Here is a 12818-nt window from a genome sequence, read left to right as displayed (position 1 = left end):
AGTTCATTTAAAATTCACTTGCACTATTAACCACAAACTTAGGCACCAATGAATTTGCTACACAATGGCAAGTAACTAAGAATCCTCATACCTTACAGAATTGTGTAAGAAAGGATTAAATTGGTATGAAGTAATTACTATTTTAGTTTACATTCAGACTGAGAAAACTTACATAGATATTTCTATGTAACAGACATGTCCTACTAGCTTTAAGTTTTAAATCAATAATTTATTTCTTTAGACAAGTTCTCTATAAACAGAAAGAAGAGGATTAAAATAAAAATACAGTTTTTATTATTGCATAATGTAAAATGAAATATGTACTAAAATTAGGCTATAACACTTTAATACATTTTTTCCAGCTGAATATATACATGAGCTAATGAAGTGAGTAACAAAATGAAAGTGGTATAGCACCAAAATGAGTACAAAAGAAAGTACAAACTTTTTTCCTTACATGCACAGGTTCTGAAAATATCAACATGCATGAAGTATCTCAAAGTCACAAAGGATAAACTTTTTGTACTGTTCCTTATAGAGACTGAACAGAACCATACTCTTCTACAGTCACAGGAGCAGAATGTTCTGAATTGATACTAATGAATGTACCTGCTTCTGAACAGGCATAATCTGCATCTCCATAGTGAGTTACAGAGAAATAGCTTTTCTCAGACTCTGAGCTCCTGCAGGAATAAGTAGGTTCCAATTCGGAGTTCCTGCAGGAGTAAGTAGTCTCCGTTTCTGAGCTGATTTGTTTGCTAAGGCTGGATCGTTGATTGCTGTTTCTTGGGATCGGCACTTCAGATAACTGATGTCTCTGCTCAGAAGAGAAATCTGATGTTACATAAGCGTTCTTGTTCATAATTTCTATCAGAGACAAATTTTCTACCTCACATGCAGCTGACTGCCCAGAGTTTTCTGAAGTAGTATCACTCCAATGGAATGATAATATAAGGGAATTGAATTTGCAAAGAACACTTTCTAAAGAGGAATCTTCTAAATCTCCCATTTCATTAATTTCTGTCTGCAGAGAATTTAATTTTGAAATTGAACTATCAGACATATTTTTGTCAATGCAAGGAAATAACCAGTGTGTCACATGTGAAAACAAAGTTCTTCCTCTGTCTCCAGAAATTCTATCAAATGAAGAAATGTTTGGTACACACCCATGTATGGCAGAATTGTCACTTCTTACCTTGACTGAATATGCTGTGTCAGCCTTTATCTTGTGATTACTTGTAAAAGGATGTTTTCTTTTAACCTCAAAGGTACTGCTCGTGTCAACTTTTCTTTCACCTTAAAAATGAAATAGTTTATGTTAATGGCCATTGTTCAATAATAAAACCCAGTGCCTATTTTTTCAATACAATCTGTGAGAGGAATAAAGTTTTTAGAGTTTTATTTGCAATCTGTAAAGAAGTTTGACTTTGAAAAAAACATTTAACAATAAGAAAATGTTTATACTATAAGTGGGATACAGTATTACAAAGCAAAAAGCAGAAAACTGAGTTTTTTGTTACTTTAATAACTGTATACAAAAGACTTTAGTGATATCTTTAAGAAGCTTGACAAGATTTTTTTTTTTAACATCAGTTCAAATTTCACTCTGACGACATTTTTCTGCTCATGGTTGTGAACTTACTCTCATGATCATGGATATTGTTTCTGTTTATTGTGTATTTGGTGACAGAGCCAAGTTGTATTTCATTATTTTCTTCATGGACTTTGTAATCTTTGCCCCATGGTGTTACCAGGTAATCATCAACAGTTGCTGAAAGGTAGTAAACAGCAGATTAAATTATACAAATCAAACATATCAGTCTAATTATCAATACAGGAATTCTACGTAATTACCAACTCCACTCACATTATTGCAATCATTTAATTTTGAAGTATAAACACCAGAAAAACATTGTGGTATCAAAGCAGTATAATTTTGGACTCTACAGGGCTCTGAGGCCAGACAACATATAGACCCTCAAAAAAGTTAGGGGTCAAAGATAGGAGATGAGTCACTGGTGAAAGTAAAGCTGTGAGGGTGGGCCCTGAGTTGTGCTTTGATAGCGGAACTGTCTGAGCACTCCTCCTCGTCCATGTGCGTAGCTGTTCTCTATAGCTTTGAAAACAAATTTATCCAAACTAGCCAAGTCCTCAGTCTTCTTTATGAGCCTTTTGACTACCGAGTCCAGCTACTGTGTCTAAAGTTATCTTATACGTAAAAACACAAAAACCAAAATATGTGGATATGAGAAATGGTATCATCAAAAGACTGCACTTTTAAGTCTATACGTAGCTGCAGTAGCTTGTGGAGCAGGGAAAAATGATAGTTTTATTACTCAGTAAGTTTATCCATCAAAGGTATAAATACCTTTTAATAGTAGTGCTTTCATACAAAATCAAGAGATTTATGTATCTAGGGGGACATTTGTAATCTATCAATTATTCTGAGGAACTGACCTTGTGCAACAGTAATAAAATTGTTACAACATATGGGCCAGGATTTTAATTTATAGGCCTACTCTTATGGTTATCTTGCCACTAATCTAGAAAGATGTTTTAGTGAATACTACAACACTAAGTTAAAAAATAAGAGAGTTAGTATGAAAAGTTAAAATTAAATTAAGGGACAGTATGGTCACAAAATGTATGTCGTTTGATGCAGGTAGCGTGTAGTCTTCAGATTCAGTCACAAAATTCAGAGAATTAGCTTTTATCATTTACTGATATTAATATGTTCTCCGAGTTACCACTTCCCTCTAATATTATGCATTTACAATTGTATCTAACAGTGACTGGAACAATGAATAGTTAAATCAACAATCTGAGTGATTCACAGAGCATAAACCAACTACTGTCAAACATGTGTAATGATATATGGTTGTTATGCTATAAGCACAGTTCAAATTAATTCAAAGCAGACAAGTCAAAATCTATTTTTAAAATTCCGCCTGTTTCCTGGAACAAGAAATTGCAGTACAAGGTGTTCTTTCATTAATACATGGCGCGACATTTTGTAGATCAGTAATTCTTACCAAAAAATCATGCATAATGAAGCAGCAGTGATAGGTTGATTTGGTCAGTCCCATTGGATTACAGAAAGGTGGGGAAAGAAGTCGGCAATGCCCTTCCAAAGGAATTGTCCCGGCATTACGAAGTAATGGCAACTAACAGATCTAAGAAACATTTTTAAAAATTGACAAAACTCAAAAATTATCTATGTTTCTTACTTTTTTGAGGTGATGTCATGCCAGTCAAGCAGTTAAGGCTCTTGTATGAGCCTACTGCATCCAAGCGATACTCTTGAAACCTTGCTTTATTTTTTATATTGTAGCTGAAAATTTTAAAAGTAAATTTAATACGTTGTTTGAGTTGTTATACAGTGCAAAATTATTTAAATTATCATTATTAAATTTGAATTACAATTGCTGATAACCTTTCCCTTTCCCATCAACATATGCGAGATTGAAAGCAAATAGTGACCTCACATAACCAAGTATATCCCCTAGACTTCACTGTTAGCTACAAAGGTAGTGTACATTGCAAAATGGACATTGAGAGAAATGAATTTGCACAACACATCTTTGGCAAAGAAAATGGACTCTTGTCTCCTGCTGCCATAGTTCTGGCAGGGATGAAAAGACAATGGAAAGATTATTGTTTCAGAAATGACACGGTCTATTGCAAAGAGGAATAAAAAGACATTGTGCCCTGAAATAAAACCAGAGCTTCAAGTCTACATCTACGTGATTACTCTGCTATTCAGAGTCAGTGGCAATGAGGATCCTGAGAAAGAAACTGACCAGCCAGATATCCCACAACCAAAGAAAAAGAGGCAAAAATGCTGTTTGTGAATAGTCTTCGACACCTTCAGATAAGTATTTCAGAAGTAGAAAATCAAATCCTTATGCCACTATAAAATATGTTATCTCAGTAATCTATTTTTGGTGGATTTGTGAACTTTAATTTTAGATGGTTTTGGGCCCATTAATGGCTTCAGTAAAAATTTGGTCTAACCACTGCCATAAAACTCAGTAAAAATACAAATATTTTACAAAAATCTCAGTTTAGGGCCAGTTTATTTGGTTTTTAATTTTTTTACTTTACAATGTGCTGTGGGTCTGAAGGGGGTTAACCACTAAATTCACTATGTTAACTTAAGAAAGTCTGCATTATTTGACAAAGGACGTAAGTATAAAATATATAGGCAGAATTTGTTTCTTAATTATATAAAATTAAACAATGGTAAGAAAGTGAACTTTAAATCACATTTTCCACCAATAATTAATCTGTCACAACTCATTCAAATTTAGAGATAGAAATATTTTTTTACAAGTTATTAAAAATTTAAATTTGAGCATAAAAATTGTACTAGCTCAAAATCCAAAATGTTCAACAACAGACCCCTTTCTGCTTTCCATCTCTCATATGTACAATATTACTTTCAGTTTACAGTATACTTACAAAGCAGTATGTAATGATTAATACTATTTTCATTTCCATTCATCACTCATAAGAGATGCAAAACCTCAATAAAGGACAGAAATTTACTGGAAGAAAATTACTTAGACTGGCCAAAAAGAAGTGCACTTGAAGATGGAAAGTTAACATGTGATTAGCACTTAAAGTAAAATTAAATAAGCAAATAAAATGCTGAAGGAACAAGGGGGACATCACATAAATAAAGTTACTATGAAGAATAAGATAGTTGGAAGAGGTGAGATGGAAAAATTTATAAATTAACACTATGACACAGATCAAAAAATCTGCATTCACCAGTGGCAGTAGGAGGAAAACAAACACACACACACACACACACACACACACACACACACACACACACACACACAGTGGCTGCTCCTCCTGTCAGAAGAGTTGAATGGGAAAGAAGAGGGGTGAAGGGAAAGGACTAGAGAGGTTTAGGGAACAGGGTACAATTGATGAAAGTCACTTAGAACCCTGGGTCGGGGGGAACTTACCGAACAAGTTGAGAAGGAAAGAGTGATTATTGGGGACTGCACTGGATGAGATTTGGGAACCTGAGAGCTTAAAGGTGGAAGATAGGGTAATATGTAAGACATTACTACTGAATCAACATGCACATGCTAATAAGAGTGAAAAGCTAAGTGCATTGTATGTAACAGAGGTGGGAGAGGCAACAACATAAAACAGACAGGTAAGAAAATGAAAGCGGGAGATAGAAGGAAGTAATGTAAATTAAGGTCAGGTGGGTGGCAAGAACCAAGAACATGTTGTAGTGCTAGTTCCCAGCTGTGGAGTTCTGAGAAACTCACGTCTGGGAAAGAATCCAGATGGCACATATGGTGAAACAGGCACCAAAGTTATGACTGTCATATTGTGCAGCGTGCTCTGCAACAGGATATTGTGTGTTGCATGTATACACCCTGTGCCTATGCCCATTAGCCTGACTGGCAACTCGCTGGTAGTCATACCGATGTCTCCAACAAGGATACTGTTGAGATTGGGAGAGCAACAAAAAGCTGTTGTAGGTGTGGTGGAAAAAATCTCAGACAGAATGGATCTCATTTCAGTGCATGATTTTAGAAAGTTATGGCCTTGTCGAACTAACTGATTAATACATTCAAGACCAGGATAATACTGGCTGACAAGTGGTTTCTTCCGCAGTTTCTTTTTTTTTGGGTGGGGGGGTGGGGGGGGAATCAGCAATACCAGGATTCAATGTGATGGCCCAGGAAATCTGCTTTTGAACTAGGCTATTGGGATAATTACATCCAGTGAAGGCTGAAGTAAGAGTGCTGGTGTATTGCTGTAAAGAGTCTGCATCAGAACAAATATGTTTGCTCGAATGCCAAGGCTGTATGGGAAGAAATGTTTGACATGGAAAGGATGGCAACTGTCAAAATGTAAGTACTGTAGTTTTTTAGTAGGTTTAATGTGGATGGAAGTGTGTAGTTGGCCTTCAGTGCGGATGAGATCAACATCAAGGAAAGTGGCATGGGATTCGGAAAGGGATTATGTGAAATTTAATTGGGATAAGGTATTTAGAGATTTCAGGAATTTTAACAGGTCAGCCTCACCATGAGCACATATGGTAAAGATGTCATCAATGTATATGAACCAAACCAGGGACTGAAGGCATATGGATCACAGGAAAGCACCCTCCCAGTGACCCAAGAAACGATTGGCACAAGAAGGACCCACCTTGGTTCCCATGGCTGTTACCCTGATCTGTTTGTATGTCTGTCCATCGAAGGTGAAGTAATTGTTGGTTATACAGTTGGTTAGGGCGAGCAAGACAAATGTCATAGGTTTGGAATCAAGTGGGTGTTGACTGAGGAAATGTTCAGCAGCAAGCAGACTATTTACCTTGGGGATGTTGGTATAGAGGGAGATGGTATCAGTGGTGACAAGCAAGGTGTGTGGTGAGAGTGGGATGGGCACAGATTTCAGATGATCTAGGAAATGGTTGGTATCTTTGATGTAGGAGGAGAGTCTTTGTACTATGTGTTGCAGATGTTGATCAACTAAGGCAGATATAGATTCGGTGGGTGCTTTGAAGCCAGCAACTATAGGATGACCAGGAAATTTGGGTTTGTGGGTCTTAGGAAGAAGGTAAAAGGCGGGGGTGCATGGTCTGGGTGGGAGGAGAAGTTCTATGTATTTAGGCGTTAGTCCTTGTGAGGGGGTTGAGGTTTTAAGGATGGACTGTATGCCAGTTTGAGTCACAGGCTTGGGATCTTTATGGCAGACACCATATGTAGAGGTACCAGTCACCTGACACAGACCTTTACTAACATACTCCTTTTGGTCATGTGCTACAGTGGTAGATCTTATATGCAAAGGATAGGTTAGGGTCATCTAGGAACCTGAAGAAGGGTTGTGAACCGATGTTGGAGATGGGGAATACTTGGAAGGCTTTCTCCCAATTAAATTTCAAATATTCCTGTTCTGAATCTCATGTCACTTTCCTTGATGTTGATCTCATCCACACTGGAGGCCAGCAAAACACTTATGCCCACATTAGATGTACTAACAAACAAAAGTAGTTACATTTTGGCAGCTGTCAGCCGTTCCATGTCAAACATTTCCTCCCATACAGGCTTGGCATTCAAGGCATACACATTTGTTCTGATGCAGACACCATACAACCACACACCACACTCACCTCATCCTACACTGGATATAATTATCCTAACAGCTTAGTTTAAAAGCAGATTTTCCAGACCCTCAGACCATCACATCCAATCCTGGTAATGCTGATCCATAAAAAAATCAAGCTCTGAAATGAGGTCAGATTTTTACCACCATACCTAGGATAGTGTATCATCATCCACCCAATCTCTACAATATTCTTCTCAAACCCTATGTTCCTTCCACACTTATCTTCCTACACTATGGCCCCTCCCCCGTGACCATCCCCACTGCAGGACTTGCCCTGTGTGCCACCTACCACCACCTATTCCAGCCCTGTAACTGGCAAATTATGTACCATCAAAAGTAGACACCTTTGAAACATCATGTCTTATACCAGCTGTTATGTAAACACTGTTTGGCCTTTAACATCGCTATAACTACCACCCAGTTATCAGTCAGGAAGAATGGTCATAGACAGAGGGTATATACTAGCAACACACAATATCCTGTCGCAGAGCATGCTGTACATCATGACAGTCATTACCTCGTTGCCCGTTTCACCACACATGCCATGTGGATTCCTCCCCAAGACACCAGTTTCTCAGAACTCCGTAGGTGGGAAGTAGCACTGCAACATGTCCTTGGTTCTCACCACCCATCTGGCCTTAATTTACCTCAGCTTTTCTTTACAGTAACTACTCCTTTCTTCAGTTTATTTTAGTTTCCTACATCTTTCATTTTCTGACCTGATTTTTCGCCATCCTCTCCAACTCTGTTACACAAAATACAAGCAGTGTATTTGATTCATTTATTAGCATTGTAGCCCACATAATATAACTGATCCAGGTTTAATCTCACAAGTAATCAAAAATCAACAACAACAAGGAGGAGGAGATCACATGGACAATTAGGTCTTATGCTTGACCATATGCAGAACACATCCTTTGATTTTTAAGTAATGTGCTTGTGAAGTGCAACCAACGAGCTCTATTTCAAATCAGAAAAATGAGTCCCTATTTAATAGTTTGGAGGGTCAAGTTTTCTTGCTTGACAAACATTCAAATCAACTGCTTCTGTTTCCTGATATGGAATTAAGATTTCTGGAAAAGCAGCTTCTATTGGAAATTCTGGTATTGGTCCTGATACTTCTGCTAATCTCCTCTCACTATCACACTTTTAAACGCCCAATGGTGCGAACCTTACCCATAAATTTACCTCATTCTCTCTCTCAGTTAAGGATGATATACCCCTTTGCTTTTTGTCAATTTTTCACTGTGTCAGTGTGTGTGTGTGTGTGTGTGTGTGTGTGTGTGTGTGTGTGTGTGTGTGTGTGTGCGCGCGCCTCCATTCAGGTACTATTTAGATGTGTGTCTCAAGATACACTGGAAATGCTACTTCTTCACCTGCATCAGGATCAGTGAGCAATCCACAAGTTTCCATTTTATTTCAGACTAAGTGATGAATCTGTTTCATCATCTATGATAATGTTTGACAATAAATGTCACCCTCAGCCTCATAATGAGCAAGCAGTTCAGCACAGTTATTCCTTCTCTGCTCTTTATGCTCTTCAATTAGGCTTCAAGGAACCCAGCAGCCACAAACCTTTCAGTAAGCCTACTGGTGGAGGTGTCAAGTTGACCACCGAGTTGCTTCATTGTTATTTGTCAGTCAACCAATATAAGAGAGTGTGCAATTTGCAGGCATAAACGCTGTGTATGGTCAGCCTGCACATGGGAGATCAGACAGAATTCCTTCATGTCTTGTTTAAAACGACACTTTGCCTAAGTGATGCTTTTTCCAATACCCAGTATCTGTAGATTTCTGTAAATGCCTGTGAATATTAGTGATGGTGTGGTTTCTCACCAAAATAGATATAGTAACTGCACTTTGTTAGGAGCACACCAGTTCCTGACAGCATTTTGCAGGCAAGTCCAAACGCTGCCATCTAGTGGGACTTAGTATATATACACATGTGAGATGACATGGGAATGTTTAAGGATGTCAAATTTTTTGGACCATAACAGGCTAAGAAAAATGATGTTCCATTATATAATGGACACCCCTCATACTTCTGGAATTCAAAGGTCAGTGTTTTGACCACACTTTACTGAGCAGTATGACGATCCTCAACCACACTTACCTCTGATTAGAAGATTTCTGACATTGTTCACTACAAAAAACTCCCAATATTATAACATTCCTGTTAGCTGATTGTGTAGCATGTAAGTCTCTTAATCATGAAGTCTGGTTCGATTCTCATTATGAACAACTTTTTTTTGTTTTATTTGCATTCTATATTTATTATCAAATCAATATGTTAAATACTGAATCTTAATTTCTTAATGAAAAAATACAATATATTTTTAATTACTCACTGGATGAAATAAAATAACTGATACTATTTATGTACATCACTATTACTGTTCAGTTAAAAAAAGTGTTTTCTATTTGATGATTTAAATTTTTATACAAAATTTGAATTTATTGTGAATACTCATTTTCATATGATTAGTAATTAAAGTAAAAAAGTTATTTTTTAAATAAAGGTATGATTTGTGTTAATAAATATTTCTATTTTCTGATAAAAGTAAAATAAATTGTGACTAGTAAAAACTGAAGAGCGAACTTCATGATTACAAGACTTTTCTGCTACGCACGCAGCTGCCAGTGACTATTGGAATGCTGAAAATGTTCTGCACTAACGGCACCAGAAAGGGGGGGGGGGGGGGGGGGGAGTTGCAGGAGAATAGGGGATAGCTGTCAGACACCGAGATGCTCTGGCAAATTGCATTGCCAGATTGCTAACAGTTGCTGCGTCAGACTTCACTATGCTGTCGAAGATGCATGGGATATCAGTCACTTATTGTTGACCACAAAAACCATAATTTGGCTCACAGCTGTATGAAATACAGGTGTTCATATGAAACTTGCCCATCACTTCTTTTACTTTTTTATGAAGTAGTAAGCTCTATATCTAAGACATTTAAACACACAGTCTTGATGAGTGCTGGAGGGAACAAGCTGCAAGCAACTGCGGACTGTAGCGCACACTGGAACAAATGATGGTGTTGCATAGGCTAAAAAGTCATACTTTGATCACTCCAGAAATTGGTGGAGAAGGTTGAGAAGACCACCCTTACAGATGGAGCTTCAGAGCAACTCACAGTTTGCAGCATTGTCCCCAGAAGTGATCACGGCCACCTGGTTATGAGTAGAATGGCAGGACTGTACCACACACTTCGAATGTTTTGTGACAAGCTAGGTTGCGACTTCTGTACTTGCGCCATAGGGTTAAAAACTGTAGGACCACCCTAAATGGGCCAGTTGTGCACTACCTATCAGTGGCTAGTAACCATGGACCTGACTATGCATAGGTTGAACACAAGGGTTCTTTGTTTTAGGTTAGATGACACTCCATCCAGCCCAGATAATGATAGCTGTAGGAGATCCAGACACAGCAATAGCCTAAGATTTAAAGGAATGCTGCCATCGCACCCCATCCCCTCCCCTCTCCCCCACAAAATCCTAGTAGTTAATTCACAAAGCATTTGTAACAAAGTGCCAGGGTTTGGAGTGCTCCAAAAACTAGTGGAGCTCACATAATACTAGGTGCAGAAATCTGGCTGAAACCTGCAGTTAACAGCAGTGAGATTTTTTGGGGAAATTTAGGCATATATCAAAGGACAGACTAAAGGTAAATGGATATGGTCTATTTGTCACATTAGACAAGAAAATAAATCCAGCAGCATTAATCAGAGGCTGCACATAAGATTGTTTGGGCAAGACTCAGTATCACAGGCGCAGATAGAGTTTGTATTGCATGCTTACATCAACCACCAGACAACTTTTATGTACCTGCGAACTTCAGTTTTCTTGTACATACATTTACCAATCATACTGTAATCATCAGTAGAGTCTTTAATCATCCATCATTTAATTGGGAAAATTACAGTTTTGGTGGTCTGGGTGTGATATGACATCATGTGAAACATTACTACGTGTCTTTGGAAACTACCTAGAACAGGTAGTTAGAAGTGCCACTCATGATGGAAATGTATTGGATCTAATGGCAACAAATATACCTGAGAATGTCCATATTAAAGCTGGTATCAGTGACCATGATGTGACTATGGCAATAATGACTAGCAATGTACAAAGGACACCTGAAACAAGCCGTAAGATACATATGTTCTTCCTGGAATTTTTGGGTTTGTAGCCGGATTCCATCAACATTCTGCCACGATATTTTGGACCAGAGATGACTGGCCATCCTCAGGTGTATTCACAAAGTACTGAAGAGACCTGATGCAGTCATGGTATTTGTAGCAAATTTTGCACATGCGAATCGCACTGGCAGTTTACAGTGCATGCATTAGCAGGTGATGTGCAAGAGGCAGCCAAGTTGTGTGTGCTGCCCTCTGTACTGAAGTAAGAACAATATAATTGCTGAGTATCTACTGAGGATGCCATTCCATTGTGATCGCATAATTTTAATAATTGGATCCCAATTTTTATCCAGTTGAAAGCTGGTATCCCGATTTATTAAATTATGTGTAAGATGTATTTCCACAGATTCTTTAATTACAGAGTCCCAGAAGCTGGAATCCAGTGCTGAAATTTTAGCATTATTGTATTCCATTGAATGTCCCATGGAAATGCAATGTTCTGCTACTGCTGATCATAAAGGTTGCTACAGGCGAGTGTGTCCCGTGTTCCACACAGCGTTCCTGGAATGTTCGTGTCGTCTGACTCGTATACGCAGAGGGAATTTTATGAACTCCCGCCATCCTCAATTGTAAATTGAAATTGAAATTGAAATTGTCTTTAATGGATCTAAGGCCCTGCTCGTTGCTGGTGGATGGAAGATGACATTAATATTATTCTTCCTAAGTTTTTTTTTTTTTTTTTTTTTTTTTTTTTTTTTTTTTTGGGTGGGGTTTAAGGGCGCTCAACTGCTGAGGTCATTAGCGCCCAGTCACTGTTGTTAGAGCACATGGAATCTAGTAAAACTCAAGGGGATTGGGGGATTGGGGGGGAACACCAGATAGACCTGACAAGGATGCAGATAAAATAAGTAAAAAAGGTTAGATGTCTTTGGACAAGCCAGTTAAAGTTATAAAACGCAGAATACGAGCAGCTGCTCGAGCGTCATCAGCTAAAACATCTGGCAAAGTCGATGGCAGGGACAGGACAACACGAAATTGACTAAAACGGGAACACGACAATAAAACATGGCGCACTGTTAATGCCTGACCACAAGGGCACTGCGGGGCTGGGTCACCGGAGAAGAGGTAGCGGTGGCTAAACCGGCAATGCCCAATCTGCAACCTGGTCAGAAGGACCACCTCTCGCCGAGATGGTCGGGAGGAGGTTGTCCAAGCAGTTGGGAGCGGTTTGACTGCCCGGAGCTTGTTTCCTTTGAGGGATGACCAAGCATCCCACCACAACGACACAAGCCTCTTGCATACATCCCCACGAACGTCAGATGACAGGACACAATGGGAGGCTGGCCGAGGCAGGAGGACTGCAGCCTTGGCTGCAGCATCCGCAGCCTCATTCCCAGGCACTCCTACATGTCCGGGAACCCACAGAAAGCTGACAGAACCATCATTATCAGCGAAAGAATGGAGGGACTGCTGTATCCGTTGAATCAAGGGATGGACCGTATAGGGAGCTCCAAGGCTCTGAAGAGCACTGAGTGAGTC

At 38.8% G+C, this 12818-nt stretch overlaps 1 protein-coding gene across 1 annotated transcript in view; it reads right to left on the bottom strand.

The window, feature by feature from the left end:
* Positions 1 to 367: 367 nt before the first annotated feature.
* Positions 368 to 12818, bottom strand: part of LOC124615388 — a 226368-nt gene continuing 213917 nt past the window's right edge. Inside the window, exons 7-10 of the mRNA XM_047143218.1 lie at positions 3228 to 3331; positions 1643 to 1771; positions 1196 to 1296; positions 368 to 817 (exon numbers count right to left, since the gene is read on the bottom strand). Of these exons, the coding sequence (XP_046999174.1) occupies positions 533 to 817; positions 1196 to 1296; positions 1643 to 1771; positions 3228 to 3331 (619 nt within the window). The 3' untranslated portion in view covers positions 368 to 532. The remainder of the gene's footprint in view (positions 818 to 1195; positions 1297 to 1642; positions 1772 to 3227; positions 3332 to 12818) is intronic.

The sequence above is a fragment of the Schistocerca americana genome, chromosome 1 (genome assembly GCF_021461395.2).
Source record: "Schistocerca americana isolate TAMUIC-IGC-003095 chromosome 1, iqSchAmer2.1, whole genome shotgun sequence".
Classification (NCBI taxonomy): Eukaryota; Metazoa; Arthropoda; class Insecta; order Orthoptera; family Acrididae; genus Schistocerca; species Schistocerca americana.
Note: the sequence above shows the minus strand (reverse complement) of the source record. Positions and strands in the feature narration are given on the sequence as shown.